This window comes from Hordeum vulgare, chromosome 6H, assembly GCF_904849725.1.
Source record: "Hordeum vulgare subsp. vulgare chromosome 6H, MorexV3_pseudomolecules_assembly, whole genome shotgun sequence".
NCBI lineage: Eukaryota > Viridiplantae > Streptophyta > Magnoliopsida > Poales > Poaceae > Hordeum > Hordeum vulgare.
The window spans coordinates 443,020,375-443,041,365 of record NC_058523.1 but is presented as its reverse complement, the minus strand read 5'-3'; the positions used below and the strand labels follow the sequence as shown (position 1 = coordinate 443,041,365).

Below are 20,991 nucleotides of genomic sequence, written 5' to 3'. Positions count from 1 at the left end.
ACTAGTTTAACTAGTAATAGGGCACCACTCACCCAGTGAGGCACTACTATAAATATTTTTTTGCAAAACTACTAATGACGTACCACCAGCTAGTGCGCCATTAGTAACCAGGATTACTAATGGCGCATTTGTAGGTGCTGCGCGATTAGTAGTTTTGAAAAAAAAAATCTCTCTCCTCCTATCGCGACCGCAAACGAGGGTGGAGAGAGGGAGTTCCACCGCGACCGCAAAAAAGGAGACCAGACACCACACCAACGCAAACCCTCACCACTCTCTCCTCCATCTCCCTCGCCGCCGGCGCCGCCGCCATGCTCCGGCTGCGAAGCTCCATCCTCGTCCATCTCCTCTCTTCTTCTCCGGCCGCCTCTCCCGCATCCCATCTCCACCGCCTCATATCCGGTGCCGCGCCCGCCATTCCCCCGAACCCTAGTGGCTTCACCATGGAGGAGTACCTAGTCTCCACCTGCGGCCTCACACATGCACATGCCGTCAAGGCCTCCGCCAAGCTCTCCCACCTCAAGTCCCCCGCCAAGCTCGACGGCAGCTTCACCTCACCCCGAGAGAGGGGAGCGCCCAACCTGTCCCCTCCCTTTCTCTCGGTCCTCGATTGCCAGATCTGCTCCCCGGCGAGCGACCAATCTCTTGTACGCCGGTGGCTATGGTCCCGCTCGGGCCAGGGGCCTTCGTGTCCTGGAGAAGGCGAGCGGAGTAGTAGCCTCCTGTCGATGCGGGCAGGGCGGTGGCTGGTTCCAGGTACATGCTCCAGCCCGTTGTGCTTACTTGCACCTGCGAGGTGTTTGATGAATTGACCAAGCCGAGCAAGTCTGCAGCTTTTGCTCGGGCATCGACAATGGAGACCTGCTTTCCTTCATGTACTATGCATAGAATAGCAAGGTGGCATTGCCGGCCCTCTACTAGACTTATGTTATCAGGGACAGGCTTCCATGATGGAGCCAGTCCGCCTCGATGCTTTCCTTTGCCAGCGAGCAGGATGGTTGTCATATTCTCTACCAGCAAACTACACTTTCTCATCTTCATCGACTGGTATATTTGTCTTGTAATGCCCCTAGTTAATTCTTTACTGCATTCTTGAATGTGCAGGTTTTTTTTCAGGCACGAGTGCAGGCGAATCTCATCCAGACACGGCAAAGTCAAGCTGCAGATGCTGAATCTGATGTGTGTGTTAGAGTGAATTGAAGATGTTTGATGATTGCGTGAAATGCTAGGGTATTTGAGTATGCGGTATGCCTCTCATGAGTAATGGCTATTGTTTGTTCTTTGTTGGGGTCACACTCATAGGAATGGATTATTGTTGTAGTCTGCCTTGTGGTTATTACTATACGTGTTTTATGGTAATCCCATTACTCAGTAGATAGTAAAATGGTAGAATGATGGTCATGATCAGAGATGCGTATTATATCCTCTTTGATGGTATCCTTTTTCCTCTTGTGGTTGCTAGATGAAAACTTTATAATATTTTTGGGGCCAAGAGTCTATTATAACTGAGGAAATGAGGGATGAAGCAAAATCACTTGATTTTTTAGTATCGCCACAAGCACTCCACCAGTTAGCTGGAATGCCAATACAACATTTCAGTTTCGTCCATGTTGCATTGACTGCAAACAGGAATAATATGCACGTGAAACCTAGTTTATTATTGTTATGGACCAACTTCAGTTAGGCCAGCTTCATTTTGTTATGTCCTTGATATTTGGATAAAGTCTACCTCCTCACGAATACACGATAGTGCGAACACCTGTAGAAATCGGGGATCAGGGGAAAATAACAGAAACGAAGATGGAGATTGGGGATAAACCATACGACCAGTTTTATTCTATAAGTTTCGTGTTATTCATATTAACGACACTCCTACCACACAACCAGCCCCCCTTCAGTACCTTGAGAGACTCGCTCCAGATCCCCAACCTAAGTATACATTCATGGCCCCTGATCCTGATGGCTTCTTCCTTATCCCCACCTTATCTTTCTTGCTTTTTTTACACGCTTCCAGTTGGGTGTATGTCACTCCAGGTGTGAAACATATCTGTAGATTCATCCAGTTATATAGAAAACATGTTGGAGTGATGATCAACTGGTATGTAATCTGACTTCCTGTTTGTGTTTTTAAAAACTGTTTACAAATGTATGCTTACGTACCATTTTCAACCCATTGAAGCTTTTATCTAGTTGCACTGCAATAGAAGATCTTATTCATAGGTTTTGTATCATAAAAGTTCTCTTATATACTGTATAATTCTACATGTGGGTCGCTTCACTGATACATTTAATCTATGTTCAATCAAGTTCTTAAAAAGAAAGAAGAAGAGGAAAGAAGGGCTGGTGTCCGACCAGTCAAGACAATCGTTATGTTCTTTATGTTAGTCTGTTGTTTCCATTATTTTCTATTAGCAGTTGTATATCACTTTGGAGTTCCTTCTATTGCATGTTTAGTATGCGACAGTTCTGATTACTATACCTCCTGTTCCACCAAAACCATTCAGACTTACGCTGTGGTTATTTGCACTGCCTACTTTCCAGCCGTGTCTCTCAAAAACTACTCCCTCCATTCACAAGTATAAGATGTTGTAACTTTTTTCAGTATCAGATATATATATAGACACGTTTCAGTGTGTTTGTTCACTCATGTCAGTCCGTATGTAGTCCATATTGAAATATCCAAAACATCTTATATTTGTGAACGAAGGGCATAAATGGCAGGGAAACTAATACTTGATATCTTGTTACTGTCAAAGCATGTATCCAACTAGTAAATTGTTATACTTGAATCATTGGCTTTGCCCAAAGAGTTTGCCCTATTGTTTTACTAAAGCTTGTATTACATTTTCTTTCCTTTTTATTGTTCGTATTTATGTTCATTCAAACATAGGGAAAACGGATTCCCCAAATCTGAGAAGTTTTACATAGCAGGTCTCTGGTACATCTGAAAATAAAAAAGAAAGGTAATGTAGCCTTATTTCTATCTGTTATGATTGTGGTGTAGTGCGGCTCAAATATGTGCCATAACATTTCTGCCACAATGTTTAGAACCTGAGAAGGTGTCTAAGCCTAATGATGCGACTGATGCAGAAGATGCCAGAACAGATAATGACAGGTGTGTTCTGATACAGAACGCTTTCTCTAAATTTTGTAATTTGTGTTGTGATGTAATACATCCACTAGCTATTTTCTTCAAGTCTATAATGCCAAGCATTGTCTAGCATATGCAATCTTGTTGTTTCTTCAGAGAGCAATGCCTGCATTTTGTTGTATTATTATATCTACCTCCAAGAATTCATGCAGTTCTGCAGTTGATGACCTACGTGTATTGTTCAATTTGTATGTAAATGAAGTTTATCTGTCAAAGTTTTTGCCTGCTAGGATAGAAATGGAGTGCACCATTCTGGAGTATTGGAAAAGAATTCATTAATATGCTTGTATTTTGGGATATTGTTCTGATGCACAAGGCGTAATTGTAGAACATGAGGGAGGGTCTGTAATGGCAAATGTACGACAAATGTTGCTTTGCTTCGAGTATCTACCTAGAGCGAGTCTTTATAAGTATATCACTCGTAAGGTCATCTGGCACGTATCATGTGTTTCAGCCCCCACTCTCAACTTCTTCTTCATGTTATTTATCATTGATTAAATATTATATGGTTCAAGCATTCCACAATTATAGCATGATGTGGCTAAACAAAACATTGTAGAATTATAGAAGGGATATAACTAATCATGTTTTGTGTTCTGCACTACCTACCAAAGTATCTCTGATATTGGACCCCTCTTTCTTCTCGCCCCATTATAGGAGTATCTCGTGTACTTGAATGGACAGAGCGCTATCAGATCATTATCTCCATGTTGAGCGGCGTATTGTCCACTTAGATCTTAAGCCTACAAATATATTGTTGGATGATAAAATGATCCCGAAAATTGCCGATTTCGGTCTCTCAAGGCGCTTCATTGAAAAGCAAACCCAAATTTTTACTACAGAAGTGATGGGAACTTCGTAAGTCATATCTATGGCTCATGGGAGTCATAATCTCTTTTTTCCCGATGTGGTGTGATTTGCATGTATTTCCTTTTCTCATTTACTGATTAAACTTGATAAATTTGAATGTAGGGGGTACATGGCACCAGAATTTCTCACAAATGGACAAATTACACTCAAGTCAGACATATATAGCCTTGTGTTATAATCACAGAGATACTGACGGGACAGAAGGGATATCGTGATGTTGAGCATGTAAGACCAATCTATGTTGACGTTCCAAGATAAAGGCTAGATTTTAAAATAGTCTTGCTACACTTCTATTTGGTATAATATTATTTCCTTTGTAGGTATTGCATGATGTTGAGAAATGCAAAGAAGCCTAGTTAGTAAAAGTTATAAATATTCTACTTACTTTTAGAAAGACCAGATTTCAAATAATAATGCTACACTTTTACTTGGCACTATATTTTTCTTCTTAGAAATTGTATGACGTTATTCATTCCCGAGAATATGCAAGAGCTCGTGTGTGCATCTACAAGAGAACGAAACAACATGCAATCCAAAAACTACAGAAACATAGAAATTAAGAAGTATAAATATGTTTTTTCTCGGGAAGGGGATTTTCTGGGGCTCTACATCGACTGATGCACACATCGAAAATATATAGCCATGTAACTATTATCAATAGAAGCACAGCACAGTGTCATTCATTTTACTCAACATGATAAGACAAGCTAGATGCTCTATTTTTAGAAGATACCCATATATATCAGTCAACCTAGGGTGCCTCGGCATCGATAAACCCTAAATGATGAAAACTTAACTTAGCACTTAGGGTGCCTCAGCATCGAAAATCCTAAGTTATAAAACCTTGGCTTTTAGGGTGCCTCGGTGTTGATAAAAACCTAAATGATGAAAGCTTAGGCTTTTAGGGTGCCTCGGCGTCGACAAACCCTAAATGATAAAAGCTTAGCTTTTAGGATGCCTCGGTGTTGACAAACCCTAAATGATGAGACCATGATCTTGTTCCTTGACAATAACCAACTTTTTGACCAAACTTTTTTCCTATTTAGAGCAAAGCATGGCCCACAACGATGAGGCCGGCGGTTCGGGCAAGGCATTCTGGGACCTGTCCTAGTAGATGGACGAAGAACCTCACCTCTATGAGGACGCTGCGGTAGACATCGATCCCGACTACACAACCCCTAGTGGCGTCGAGGATGACACCACTGATGATGCCGCCGAGGATGCCATCACTCATGATGGCAGCGCACACACAGATGACAGGTTCACCGTTTCAGCGGTAACAGTTACAAAGGGTACACCAGTAGGGCGGAGGCGGAAGTTAGATACGCGCGCTATCTAGCGGGAGAGAGGAGGGAGTGTTGGAGGAACCGGATGAAGACCAGTTTCATCGCGATTATGCTCATAGTGATGACCGCATCTCTCTTCTATGTGATGGTAGTTTAGATGATCGATATCGACTTGTAATGTGAAGACAAACTCGCTACTCGCAGTCTCGAGACTTGTAATGTTCTAACTTTGTTCGGTATTTTAAATTCGGAGACTAATATGATGAATTGTATTCGGAGACTAATCTTCTATTGTATTCGATAAATCTGCTGTTTATATGTTGTGCTCTCTATATTCTGTGCAGTAATATGTTTTCTAACCTGTGCAAATATCAGAAAAGAAAAATAAAAATAATACCTAATATTCATACTAGTGGCACATCGTCAACTAGTGCGCCATTAGTAAGCCAGATACTAATGGCACACCATGAGCTACACTAATGCCGCACTTGGAGGCATACTAATGGCGCACCATGGGCTATACTAATGGCGCACTGCCTGGTGCGCCATTAGTAAAAAATTCTAGTGGCGTGAATCTAGTGGCGCACCTGTAGTGCGCCATTAGTAGCCAAAACAGGTGCGCCACTAGCACGCCTTTTCCTAGTAGTGAACCCACTTAGCAGGAGTGGAGCTTTCATACACTTATAGATCGTGTGCATCGTTTGCATGGCAATCCCTACTCCTCACATCGATTTTTATCGATAGGCATCTCCATAGCTCGTTGGTACGCCTAGTTGATGTGAGACTATCTTCTCCACTTTTACCCCTATGAAACCACCACCATATTCTATTCCACCTTTATGCTATGTCCAATGGTTCACGCTCATGTATTGCGTGAAGAATAAAAAGTTAATTCATATTGAAAAAGTATGATCCAATTGCCCGACTCGGACACCGTGGTGCTTGACATTTGTATTAATGTGTTGAAGATGGAGCCATGCCTTCATAATATAATAAAGATGGATGGGGGTAAAACAATCTTTGAGGATCATATAATTTGAAAGATTAGTGATTTGCTACTTATACCTATAAGTATTGCTTGTTAATATTTGTTAATTCATCGTTTCTCAATGATCATACATGCATAAGGTTACATCATGGATAGCATTTCACATCGAAAATTCTGTTTTTATCTATTACCTACTCGAGGTCGAGCAGGAATTAAGCTTGGGGATGCTTGATACGTCTCCAACGTATCTATATTTTTTTAATTTTCCATCCTCATATATTATCATTCTAGTATGTTTTTGGGATATTTATTTATCATTTCATATTTTTTTAAGCAATAACCTATTGACCCAGTGCCTAGTGCGAGTTGATATTTTCTGCATGTTTTTGAATTTGCGGGTTTTCAGTACTAATCGAGGTCCAATTTCCCAAAAAAAATTGACAATTTTTTGTGGACCAAAAGAAGACCAACGAGCATTGGAAGAAAGGAGGAGGCCTCACAAGGGGGCCACAAACTATCAGGGCACGGCCTGGGGGATGGCCTGACGAGGCTCTCCTAATTCCATTCTTCGGCTTATAAATTCCTATTTACTCTAAAAACACCAGAGGGAGTCCCGAAACACTTTTTATGATGTCGCTAGTGTGACGCCCTTGATTTGATCATAAGCTAATCATACACGCAAATGCGTATGACCAAGCTCAAGGACTCACACGAAGATATCACAATACGACTCAAGACACAAATAAAAACAAACAAGCTTCATATTACAAGGCAGGGTCCTCGAGGGCTAGAATACAGAAGCTTGATAAAAACACGAGTCAGCGGAAGAAACAAATATCTGAGTACGGACATGAAACACGGCAAAGACTTATAGAAGGCTATCACAAAACATACAATGATCGAACGAGGCGAAGCCTCCTACCTGGGAACCTCCTAACTACTCCTGGCCGTCAGCGGCCTCCACGTAGTTCTAGGCATTAATGGGGTAGTAGACGTCGTCGACGGGAAATGTCATCTCCCGGGCTCAATCATTTGGTCACAACAATCCAATCAAGTGGAAAAGGGGGAGCAAAGCAACGGTGAGTACTCATCCAAGGCACTCGCAAGACTGACATGAGAAGTATGCTAAGTAAGCATCAGCATCAAGGGAAAGGGGTTTTATGTGGATTGACTGCAGCAATGCGAGAATAGAGAGAGGGAACTAGACCTATCGAAGACTACAATCTTCAGTGGACTGGCAGCAATAGACGAGAGTAGAGCTAACAACACAAATATATAGTCATATTGTTGCAGCAATATTAACTAAGGCCACGATGAGAGATTTTTCCTCGACTCCCTGCGAGGAAGCAATCTCGGAGCAAACATTCCAGTTAACTAACGATTGTAGTTGTATAAGATCTGGGCACAACTCCAAATCGTCCTAAAACCGTGGACACGGCTATTCAAATAGTTATTTTCATCCCTGCAGGGGTGCACCACAGTACCCAACACGCGTGATAAACTCTGGCTGGAAACACTTTCCTGGGTCATGCCCGGCCTCGGAACATCAACACATCGCAGCCCTACCTAGGCTCAACAAAGAGACCAACCCACTGGTCTAACTCCTAAACGCGTAGGGTTCATGGGCCCATTACCCTTTGCGCTCCTGCATGTTGCATGGGCGGCCGATGTCAGTCCTGGCACCTCTTATACAAGAACGATACTTATCCAGACTACTTGAGTGCGCGCCGCTCCAATGCTGACGTATGAAGAGCTTCGGCTGATACGACGACGTCGAGTACCCATAACTTCTCCCACATGATGGTTAGTGCGAAAAAGGTCTCTCGACAAACTCAAATCAAATACCCAAATTCATTAACTTTCTAATTAACTCATCATCACATCCACGCGGGAATCCACCCGCAACACACCATTCATCAAGTCCGAGTAACAAGGTTAAGCAACTGTGCGGCTGTAACATCAGAGGGATCCGAGGTATCACCCTCGATGGATTCCGAACGATGTAACCGTTAAGGTGGCCTAGGAGGAATCACCCTCGATGGTCCACGCTTGATGGGTTGTACGACAGAGTCGTTTATCGTACGTGGTGAAGGAGGAATCACCCTGCGAAAACCACCGCCGGTCAACTACAATACAGAGCTAATATCAGGAGTACGTATCAAGGTGTCACCCTCGGTACTCGATAGTAGCTCTAAAGTGTCATACAACTAAGGGGGTGTGAGTAGTGTGACGAGTCTTGGCTCGTTGTTAAGATGTTCGAGACTTGACAATAACACGGGGCAACTGGACTAAGGGGCCAAAGGGGATGCCTGAGCCACCTATACTAAGCAGTTTAAAGTGCGGTACAGTAAAGTAGCAATTCATCAAATACAAGCTATGCATCAGATATAGGAGCTATCTACGATAGTAGAAAAATCTAATGCAAACATGAGGGAGAAAGAATATGCAATACAGGAATCATCAAGGTGGGTTTGCTTGCATGGTTGCTCTGCAGACAAAAACGGATCCTCGATCGGGAAGTAGTCAATCACTGGATCATCATCGGTCTCAGGGTCTACCATAAAGGAAGTAATATAGGGGAAACACAATAAATAATAGATCAATCAAATGCATTAGAAAGTATGACACAGATAAAGGCAGTGCTAGGCATGAGCTAATGCGGTACTATAGTCATGGACGGATCGGAATAATATCTGAAAATATTTTTCGGGTCTCCGACTACTACCGGACAGGCGCAAATGATGGAAAAAGTTCCATGTTCGCTATGCTAGGGACGTGTGGGATACGAACAGACGGCGTATTCGGGTTCGTCTCGTTTTTCCGATCAACTTTCATGTATAAATCTTTTTCATCCAGATTAAGGATTATTTTACATTAATTTTTAAAGTTTTATTAATATTCAGAAACTAAATAAATTTATTTTATCTCAAATAATCATTAATGACACGAGTATGATGTCCTGCTGACATCAGCAGTCAATAGTCTTAGTTGACTCGTCAAATTGACGAGTGGGTCCTATGTCATTGACTCAGGTTTAATTCAGTTAAATTAATTTAATTAGGTTTAATAAAAAGGGTGGGTCCCACATGTCATTCACTCCTTTAAATTATTAATCGATTTAATTAAACAGATTTAGTTTAATTAACCTAATTAATTATTTTAACTAACTAGACAAATTAATGAGAGGTTAATTAAGTCAACTAAGTAATTGTATTAATTAATAACTTAATTAATTTATTAACTAATAGATTAATTAAATGATTCATTTATTAACTATTTATTTATATATTATTATTATCATCTTTTATATTTTCATATCATTATTATTATTTTATAACTATCGTACTGCTAACACAGTCGTGGGCCCTTATTGTCATCCACTGGGGGGATTTTACCCCAAACTAATCTAACACGGGGGGGGGGGGGGGTTCCCCCATGTTGGCTGGGAGGTGGCTGGAGGCCGGCCGAGGCTGAGGCCTGGGGGGCTGCTGTCGGAGCGAAGACCCGGTGGTGGTGGCTACGAGGATGGTGGCAAGTAGGGGAGAAGCGGGCGATCGGTGGTGGTGGGCAATGCACGGGGTGGCGCCGGTGCTAGGGTTAGGCGTGGCTGATGCACGCGGTGCGCAGGGGGCAAGAGCGGGGCGTAGGATGGGGCAGGGGCGTAGGATGGGTCGCCGGAGGGAGGGTAGGTACGGCGAGGGGGAGGGACCACCAAGGTGATGGCGGAGTGAGGGGAGGGGGCACCAGATCGTGGGGAGAAGAGGAGAGGGGGAGATCACAGCGGCGCTGTAAAGGATGGTACGTGCTCGAGAAGGGGATAGGAGGTGCCAGCGGCGGGGAGGAGGTCAGGGAGGTCTTGTGGTGGCAGGCTGGGGCCGACGGCACGCCGGGGCCACTCGGGGTCTGGTCGTGGCGGGTTAGGGCGCGGGGGCGATGGCGGCGACGACCAATGCCAAAGGGCGCCGGAGGGCTCGGAGCTGGCCTGTGCCAGCGGGGGCGCCGGAGGGCTCGGGGGCTCGATGGGGGTGCGCCGTTAGGGTGAGGGGGTGGGGGCGTGGGGGCGAGTGGGACGAGTGGGCGTTATGGTTGGTTTGGCCCCATGTATAGCGAGAGGGGAGGAGGGGTGAGGTGCACCGGCCGGTTTGGTGTGCTAGCTGGGCTAAAGCCGAGTGAAAATAATGGGAAGGGTGCACTTCCCTTTTTTAAAAGAAATTTCTATTTTAGAAATTAATTCTTGTTTTACTTTAATTTCATGAGCAAAAGAACTTTTGTAAAATGAGCCATTGGGTCCATTAATCCTATTGCATTTTTGTGCTCTGCCTCAAAAAGTTTGGGGGCTAGTTGAAAGAGTTTGAAAAAAATTATAATTCAAAAGCCATTTTAAAATAATGTTTTGGACCCTACTTTAATTAATTTGGGCATTTATACACTTTATAAAATGTTGGTTTCAATTTTGTAAATGCTTAGAGAATAATTATAACCCATCCATAATTTTTGTTTTACAGTTTGAAGAAATAATTTATTAGACTTCAATTCTAATTTGAAAATGGTTGTGATTTTTATCAAGTGGAAATTTGACTTAGTTAAACTTGATGGCATGGCACCATTAGTGTGTGGTTACTGTAGCTTAACTACCGGGGTGTGAGAACTCTCCACCACTAAAATTAATTCTCGTCCCAAGAATTAAGAGGTACAGGTAAGGGGAAATGTTTGGTTACGAAATTCTAATGAGTCTTCTTTTCTTTATTGTTTTCATCGAAGAGGTTGGTCCTTCTTGTTGATGTATTCATTACTCTAATTTGGGTAAACCCGACGTACTCGTCATCCTTCCCTCAGGATTTCCATCGTCCTACGAATGCGATAATAGGGAAAACTTTGGAAGAACATAGCAACACAAAGTTGGGTATCTCACGGCGAACTCAAGGAAGAGGACATGAATTCTTCCTCAAGCTGTAATTCACGGGATTCACTGAGAGTAATATGTGATGGCACAAAGGTTTCAAACGATTAGGCAATCATTTGATGCCTAAAGAGATATGAAATGGGGTTTTAGAACAACGAAATAAATATTGCGTCTCATACAAGAATAGATTGCCCCATTGGACGGTGGCTCGGGAATTTCATACGAAGCCAAGTTTAAAGGATACTATGAAGTCAAAGATGTACAAGAGAGTCAGCTTTTGATCATGTGGAACTTTGGGTTATGGGCCTACCATGTGGGTCGAGAGCAGGCAGAGCGGTGACATCTAGCACAGTCTTGGTAGCAAGACATGTTAGAGGATAGCATGTCAGTTATGTTGGCAACAACGTCGGTACCAAGGGCGGGGGACGAATAGAAACATTTTTCTACTCGTTAAACGAGGTGGACCAATAGGCCAAAGTTCTTGTCCATCGGCGGCTACCAGAATGTTATCCACAATAGTAACAGGGTCTTAATGACAGAGTTGTTCATCGAGGTTTTTAACTAAGCAGGGAATTACCAGTGCCCAGATAAATTAGAATAAAAGAAAGGTTAAACATACCATTGGGAAAGGAAAATGTTTTCACACACAAGTTGTAGATGATAACTTTTCCCAAGGTATTTGGAGCATGGTATACATGATAGGTCACCAAATACATAACCATTTAAATAAAGGGGCGAGGAGAATCATGAGGCTTATCCATACAATCTTGTTTGGATAATTGATCGACAACATTTTAGTGTGACGCTTCCAATGTTCCTATTTACATTTGAAGTACCACATTCGTGCTTTGAGGTAGCATCGACATGGCTATCATATAAGATTCAGACTTTGCATACACAAAGGATTCATCAAAAACAACTTATAAAATAAGTCATACAATTTCTGCATGGAAGAATGGCAAATCTTGCTGAACAAGATGCTATAACAATAGGTCCTCCGGCTAGGTGTGATAGACAACACATCACCGTATCGGGTTACATAAAGACCAAAGTTATAATTATTGGGAAATGTTCCAACCATCATATGTGCCTGAGATTCAGATCTGATTGGTGTCAGGATACCTTAGGCTCAGGATGCCTGAGAAGAAAAGATCTTGATCCAATATCCTCAAGACATGAACTACAGAAGAAAGTCTTGAGTCATATGTTGGATTATAAGACACGTGATCACGATGTCAATACATTCGCGCCCACGTGGAATTCTTACAACGAAATGCAATTGAGTTCTGGTTTGGGAACCATCATCGAGGATATCAAAGTCCTTGTGTAACCCTCGATTAGCTCTTTAGAAGGAACTTCTTTTCCTTCATCAAATTAGTTAGTGGCTTGGGGTACTAAGGAAACTTATATGAAGTGAAGATAGCTAATCTTCAAAACGTATATCACATATGTGTGAATGATTTGGGATGATGCTAGAGGAAGCAAAACAAAACTTCCACATATTCACGGAGGCGAGAATGCATGTGAACTTTGGGAAAACACTTCTTTGATCAAATATATTCTTCATGAGCTAGGCACAAAGATAATGCTTTGAAGAGCTTCATCGTGGAACAAGGAGAAGTTGAAGGTGTGGCCTATTGGCTCAGCAACAATCCCTCAAGATTTCGATAGGCATGAATTTCCAAATTGAAAAATAAAAAGGACATAGCATTTGTCAAATCAAATGATATAATGACGTATGCTCGAGGGAACAACAACAATTAAGCATTGGTCGAAGGGTGCACTCGAAAATACAGAATGAGTAGCACGAGAAATGCTAGAATCGTGAGTCAACAACCAACATACCAAGAATGAAACTATGAGTCATTAATCTTCAAGACAACAGGGTTGCCAGAAGTATTGGAATCACACATCCGAGTTCACTTGTCGGTGTTCGAGTTAGGAACAACACGGGACCAAGAAATGAATGATGATGGCGAGAAGTATCCCTATATCAAGAATTCTTAAGAGGTGCAATGATGCTCACAACATCCTTGACATAAGATATGGTAATACTCCAAGGTAGAAGGTAACATAAGTCGAATTAACAAGGAAATCAAAGGACAACACAGAATATGAACACGTTTGTGTTGGAGGGAATGCAAAAAGGTTGTCGATGAACTCGATCGGTATCATGGAAGAGCTCAGAATGCTGATGATGATCATGAAACATTTGTCAAGAAGTTTCATGGAGATGTAATCGATCTGGGACGACATCAAGCAAAGGAATGGCAAAGTCAAAGGTTGTCGGAGCCACAGATAAGTTTGCTACCTTAGAATCGAAATTGCCTTTCAAGACAACCAACATTATGTTGAAAACTCAATGTAAGCTTAACGCACAGTTGGAAATGTGTTCCGGGGGTGAAGGACAGAGATCATGGTCAAGCTCCAGCATGACGATGATGAGGTAGCCTAACAGCTTGGAATGACATGATCGAGTACAAACTCATGAGCAAAAAAGATTACTAAGAGTTATTGAATCACAATGCATACTCGATTCAGTTATTGGTTTCCTTGAGTGTCCAACAACTCAAAACACGGTAAAATTGGAATCAACAAACGTCATCATTGGTGAGGAGTTCATAAAAAGTTTATATAACTCCGTGGTATTCTCGAGATACCAGGGATTATACACAGAGGTAGATCAGAATAGAGGTTAGACTAATGTATTGATCTTTGGAAGGCAAGCATTTTAACCTGCCTAAGAATGAAATCAAAGTAGGACAACACGGTCAGAACCACGATTGCAAAGCACCAAATCAGATATACAAGATCAATCCATACAATGAATGATTATTTATACGAGAAGCTTGTATGATAGGATTAACGTCGTTTCCATGGGCATGAACATAGAGTTCAAGGTCGACTCCCACTTCATGAATGCATCACCTGCCATTTACTCCTCGCTTTTGATGAGGTTGTAGCTTTGAAGGATTATGTGGCAAAACACCAAAAGAGTAAGACTCGTGAAAACTCTTGGGATCACACGGATTTAGGAAGGCATAGGTTCAACCCATCGGGCCATCTTAGGAACATATGCCACAATCTTCAAGAGTAATCAACACATGCTTGAAGAGCATGGCTGACAAAAGCACACAATACAACTTATCAGAGGGACGAGACACAATTTTACCAATGGCATTATGTATCAAGGGGACAATATCACAATAATTTTTTAATGTAAAGGATGGTATTGGATCATAACCCAACAACGGGTCTCGCGGTCCACGAAGGACCTAATGTGAGTATCGATACTCAATCACAGGAAGATAGAATGCAAGGCATCGAATTATAGAACATATGAAAAATATCGATACTTAATTACCAAAGGAATTATGATTTCTAGGTCGGTGTATTAGAATCAGATGCTACGATCAAGTACAAACAAGATGAATGAACTTAGATGGGTAATCAACCAAGGTTGACTTGCCGAGAACCACCCTATGTCTAGAAGGACTTTGAAGCCGGACGGATAATTTATGAGGATTAACTCATGATTATGTGCATTTACACAAAGGTTGAATCAATAAGATCAAAGGAAAATCACAAAGGAATTTAATGAATGTTGCTAGACATATGGAATTAACCATAATGCAAGCATGTGAGAAGGATCAAGACCAATAGGCAACCGAGGATTGCGGAAGATCGAATAGTAATCCGAGGGACTTGCGAAACCCATGACAACTCAGGATGAACGAATCCCCGATAAGATAATTTGATGTACCTTCTAAAAACTAGAGCAACTAGAAATAAAATATGAACGACATTTGTATGTAGTCATCCATAGGGGTTGACGGAGGAAGGTAAATCGCAAAAGCGATGAGCACAAGTTCTCGAGAATACATCAGAGCGTATCTTCGTAGTCTTCTGCTGAATCGAGTCATCATCTAGGCTGAGAAGCTCTCCGGGAGGAATTAGTTACGAGAACCTAGAGTTATAGTTATTAAAATCATTAACCCAAAAGAGAAGAGAGATTAGAACCTAGAGTATAGAATAGGAGTAAAACATAGTAATACCACCCAATTGAGATGTGGCCCGTAAGCCACACAACAAAGTTAATAAAGTTTTTCAAGTACTGGACTCAACTTTGGCCAAGGAAATGGAAAGAGGTCTACCTATAGGCAGTCGGCTCTAATACCAACTTGTGACGCCCTCAATTTGATCATAAGCTAATCATACACGCAAATGCGTACGACCAAGCCCAAGGACTCACGGGAAGATATCACAACAAAACTATAGACACAAATAAAAACAAACAAGCTTCATATTACAAGCCACGTTCCTCGCGGGCTAGAATACAGAAGCTCGATAAACACATGAGTCAATGGAAGCAACAAATATCTAAGTACAAACATGAAACATGGCAAAGCCTTATAGAAGGCTAGCACAAAAGATACAACGAGGCGAACGAGGCGAAGCCTCCTGCCTGGGAACCTCCTAACTACTCCTGGTCGTAAACGGACTGCACGTAGTAGTAGGCACTGTCAGGGTAGTAGACGTTGTCGACGGGAAACGTCATCTCCTGGGCTCCATCATCTGGTCACAACAATCGAATGAAGGGGCAAAGGGGAGCAAAGAAACGGTGAGTACTCATCCAAGGTACTCGCAAGACTGACATGTAAACTATGCTAAGTATGCATCAACATCAAGGGAAATGGGTTTTATGTGGACTGACTGCAATAGTGCGAGAATGGAGAGATGGGACTAGACCTATCAAATACTAGCATCTTGAGTGCCCTTGCACCAATAGACGAGAGTAGAGCTAACATCACAAATATATAGTTATATTGTTGCAGCAATATTAATTAAGGTCACGTCCAGAGATTCTTCCTTGACTCCCTACGAGGAAGCAATCTCGAAGCAAACATTCCAGTTAAGTAATAGTTGTAGTTGTATAAGATCGGGGCACAACTCCAAATCGTCCTATAACCGTGGACACAACTTTTAGAATAGATAATTTCATCCCTGCAGGGGTGCACCACAGTACCCAACACGCTTGATAAACTCTGGTCGGACACACTTTCATGGGTAATGCCCGACATCGGAACATCAACACGTCACATCCCTACCTAGGCTCAACAAAGAGGCCAACCCATCGGTACAACTCCTAAACGCGCAGGGTTAATGGGCACATCACCCTTTGTGCTCCTGCATGTTGCGTGGGCAGCTGATGTTAGTCCTGGCACCTCTTATACAAGAACGATGCTTATCCAGACCACTCGGGTGCGCGCCGCTCCAATGCTGACGTGTGAAGAGCTTTGGCTGATACCACGACATTGAGTACCCTTAACTTATCCCACCTGAAGGTTAGTGCTAAAAAGGTCTCTCGACCAACTAAGATCAAATACCCATATACATTAGCACTTAAATTAACTCATCATCACATCCACGCAGGAATCCACCCACAACACACCATTCATCAAGTCCCAGTAACAAGGTCAGGTAGTTGTGTGGCTGTAACATCAAAGGGATCCAGGGTATCACCCTCGATGGATTCCGAATGATGTAACCGTCAATGTGACCATGGAGGAATCAGCCTCGATGGTCTACGCTTGATGGGTTGTACGACAGAGTCATTTATCGAAGGTGGTGAAGGAGGAATCACCCTCCGAGAACCATCGCCGATCAACTACACTACAGAGCTAACATCAGTAGTACGTACCGAGGTGTCACCCTCGGTACTCGATAATAGCTCTAAACTGTCATAGAACTAAGGGGTGTGAGTGAGGTGACGGGTCTTGGCTCGTCGATCAGATGATCGAGACTTGACTATAATGCGGGGCAACTAGACTAAGGGGGCAAAGGGGATGACTAAGCCACCTATACTAAGCTATTTAAAGTGTGGTATAGTAAAGCAGCAGTTAATCAAAAATAGGCTATGTATCAGATATAGGAGCTATCTACAACAGTAGCAAAACCTAATGCAAGCATGAGAGATAAAGAATAAGCGATATATGAATGTTCAAGGGGGTTTGTCTGCCTGGTTGCTCTATAGACAAAAATGGATCCTGAATCGGGAAGTAGTCGATCATTGGATCATCATCGGTCTCGAGGTCTACCGCAAAGGAAGTAATGTAGGGGAAACATAATAAATAACAGAGCAATCAAATGCATCACAAAGTATGACATGACTAAATGTAGCGCTAGGCATGAGCTAAGGCAGTACTATATGTCATGGATGGATCGGAATAATATATGACGATATTTTTCGGGTCCCTGTCTACTATCGGACATGCACAAATGATGGAAAAAGTTCCATGATCGCTATTATAGGGACGCGTGGCAGACGAACGGATAGCGTATCCGGGTTCGATTCATTTTTATCTGGATTATTCATCCAGATTACGGCTTATTTTATATTATTTTTCAAAGTTTTACTAATATTCAGAAACTAAATAAATTTATTTTATTTCAGATAATCATTAATGACACAAGCATGATGTCATGCTGACATCAGGAGTCAACAGTCTTAGTTGACTGGTCAAACTAACGAGTTGGTCCTACATCTCATTGGCTGAGGTTTAATTGACTCACCTTTGAGCTTCTCACTCATTTCATTGCCAAACCCCTCGATGAACTGCTCTAGCTCAAGCTTCTTGGAAGAGACATGCTTGAACTTGGCTTCCCATTTGGCATATTGCTTCTTTAGCTCGGTGAGCTCCTTTGTGGATGTGTTCGCAAAGACCTCCACGGTTTACTTCTCGTCCTCCGGCTTTTCTACTGATTTTAGCTTGTCCTCGACTGCTTTGGTCTTCAGGGCGGCTTCGTTCCAAGAAGACGCAAGCTTCATATACTTATTCTCAAGTGCCGCCTTCAGGGTGTCTAAAGAAATACAAGTCCTCAGCGTCTCAGCAAGTTGATGATTTTTGGTACGGATATCTGGTAAAGTAATTTCACTCGGACAAGGAGAAAGAACAAATACCAAGGCAGTTGGATGGAATGTGCTTACCTCGGATTGAGTCTTTCTCGTACTCTACACGCATGTTCTTGGCCTTCCTGGCCTCAAGGCTAGGCCGCAGGTCCTGCACCTCTTTCTCTAGGGCGTTGTAGCGGCTCCCGGGCTCACACACACTTTTCCAGCAGGAAACAAAAACACAAGATAAGGCATGAGTCAAACTTCATCAAAAGAAATTCTAAGACTACCTCCGACTGCAACAATCAATGACAGTCTCGGAGACTACACCTAGTGGGTGCGCTCAGCGAGCCCCCATTGGAAAGAAAAATGGTCCATCAGGTTCTGCACCCTGACGGTCTACATCAAAAACAACGAAGAACCTAAGACTACCGTTGACTGCTTCAGTCGATGGGAGTCTCGGGGACTACACCCACTAGGTGAACTCAGCGTGCCCCCACTCGAAGAACACCCAATGGATGTTCTCCATGCAAACCCACTAGGGGAACAAAGCAACACACACATGAAAATGAAAACTCCCGACTGAGACCGGTACTTACAAGAGTACTTAATTGGATGTTCTTATTCAGCGCTTCAATGGCACCACACGCCTCCTTTAGTTGGTCATTCATTAACTCTAGCTGGATCAGGGCCTCCTTGCTCGCACACACCTAGTCCTCCGGGACATGGTACATTGCAAAGATGTTGACAACCAGAGGATTTGGTGCAGTGGTAGACGGGTCAGTTCTGTGTGAGGCTGCAGCCTTCGGAGTGATGCTCTGCGCTGGAGTCGAGGTTTTGGCATGAGAAGTCCTGGTCACTGTGGTGGGGGTAGTGTCGTGCATCACGACATCCTCAACGGCCGAAGGGTTTAGCGGATCAAGTTGAATCACATCATGTGGCACTGCGAACATTAAAGATCTGTCGATTGGTAACAATGGAAAAAAATGAAGCTTCCGAATGAAATCTAAACAGGTTCAGATGTTACCTTTTGAATACGCAATGTCAACATCAGTTGGGCCCTTCTCTGGGGCTTTGGGCTTGAGTGAAGCGGTCGAGGTATTAGCCTTGTAGCAAAGTCATTCCGGAAGTTATGTCATTTGGCCAAGAATCAAAAAACAACAGTCTGAGTGAAAATGTCACCAACAAAAGCACTTATGCTAAGGCCAGAGACAAATCCACCTTGATCCACATGATGATGGCCTTCCGGGGCTTCACAGTAATCGTCTTGGGCTGCTTAGCGACCTTCTCCAGCGATGTTGTAGGATCACTGTGCCCTCGCTTGGAGCTGCGAGTCGGGGCGGCTGACATAGTCGTCTTGGTGGCACTCGGGGCCTTGACACTGCCATCACGGGCCCTAGGGTCTTGGCGTGAATTGGAATGGGTTTCGACTAGGACGCCCTTGGATGCAGAGGACTCCGTATCATCCCCATCCTCTGAGTCATCATCGCCCTCCTCGAACTCCTCCTTGTCATCAACATCCTCGTCCTCGCCTCCTGAGCCATTGGGGCACTTGGTGTCACTCGCCACGTCGAGGGGTGTGCGGTCGATGCCGGCACGAGGCTGATCTTCGTTGTGAAGGCGTGCCGAGCGGAAAAATCAAGTCCAAGTAAAATAGCAGAAAGACAACAATAGTAAAATAACTCGGGCAAATCACACCACAAATTAAAGTAGTCGGCGTATTCTCTATAGAGAAAGGGGCACCGGTTTCGTACCCCTAGGTCTATCCGCACGTGGCTGATGGCCATGAGCTTGGCATACAGTTCCTTCACCTCGAGCTCCTCCTGATGAATGCATGTTGGATCACTTGGCCCCTCGTATATCCACATGGGACGGGCCCTGTCCTGGAGGGGTTGAATCCTTTGCTAGAAGAAGACTTCCAACAGGTCCATCGTGTTGATGCCCGTCTGCACCAACACAACCAGAACAATCACTAATATATCAACATCTACTCTCTCTCTTTCTTCGACAAGGTCAAGGAAGGTGCCGACTGCACTTGCTTAGTCGAGGACGACGGGCGGCCCGACTGACCGTCACCGATTGGGACATCCTGGCAGTAAACCGAGGAGTCTTGCCAGCCCTTGACCGAGACAGGGAACGATATGTGCGGGAAGCAACCCTTCCCTCTAATATGAATGCCTAAGCACTAGTAGAGTTAAACAACGTTCATCTTCTTCCCCGATCGAGAATACTTCTTCACCGTCATCACTCAACAAGTAAAAAGCTTCTTGAACAAGCCCTAGTGGGGATGACAGGCGAGCAAGTTCTCACAAAAAGAAACGAAAGCAACAAAATATGAGATGGCGTTGGGGGGAATATGATGGAGTTGAGATCCGCAGAAGTCACAAAAGGCGCACAAGAAAGGGTGCGGCAACAAAAATCCTCGCTTGACGTGGATGATAACCCACAAGTGTAGGGGATCGTTTGTAGCCTTTTCTGATAAGTAAGAGTGTGAGACCCAATGAGGAGCTAATGGTAGAATTAATTTTCTCTCAAGTTCTATCGACCATTGATACAACTCTATGCATGCTAACGCTTACTTTACCTAGAACAAGTCTAAAACTATTTTGTGGGAAGGAAACTAGAAGTACTTAGTAGGTGCAATAGATAGTTTTTCAAGATAATAAGGAACATGGAAATAAAAGTTAGGTACTATCTTAATAATTTTTTTTTTATTTCTTTAGTGGTAAGCTTTTTTGTGTAAAATAAAAGAAAGATTGTCCATAGGAAATTGAATATAACATGACAGATACTTGTCATATGCAATGAGGGAGAGGCATACACTAACACACTTTCCGTACTTGGATCATATGCACTAATGATTGGAACTCTAGCAAGCATCCACAACTATTAAAGATCACTAAG

At 43.1% G+C, this 20,991-nt stretch overlaps 1 protein-coding gene across 1 annotated transcript; it reads left to right on the top strand.

Moving 5' to 3' along the window:
• The first annotated feature begins 206 nt into the window (after window positions 1-206).
• On the top strand, window positions 207-1,506 carry LOC123401306. The gene is made up of 2 exons (XM_045095080.1): window positions 207-753; window positions 1,102-1,506. Exons 1-2 carry the CDS (start codon window positions 309-311, stop codon window positions 1,167-1,169), a joined length of 513 nt encoding a protein of 170 aa, XP_044951015.1. The 5' UTR covers window positions 207-308; the 3' UTR covers window positions 1,170-1,506.
• The last annotated feature ends 19,485 nt before the right edge of the window (window positions 1,507-20,991 follow it).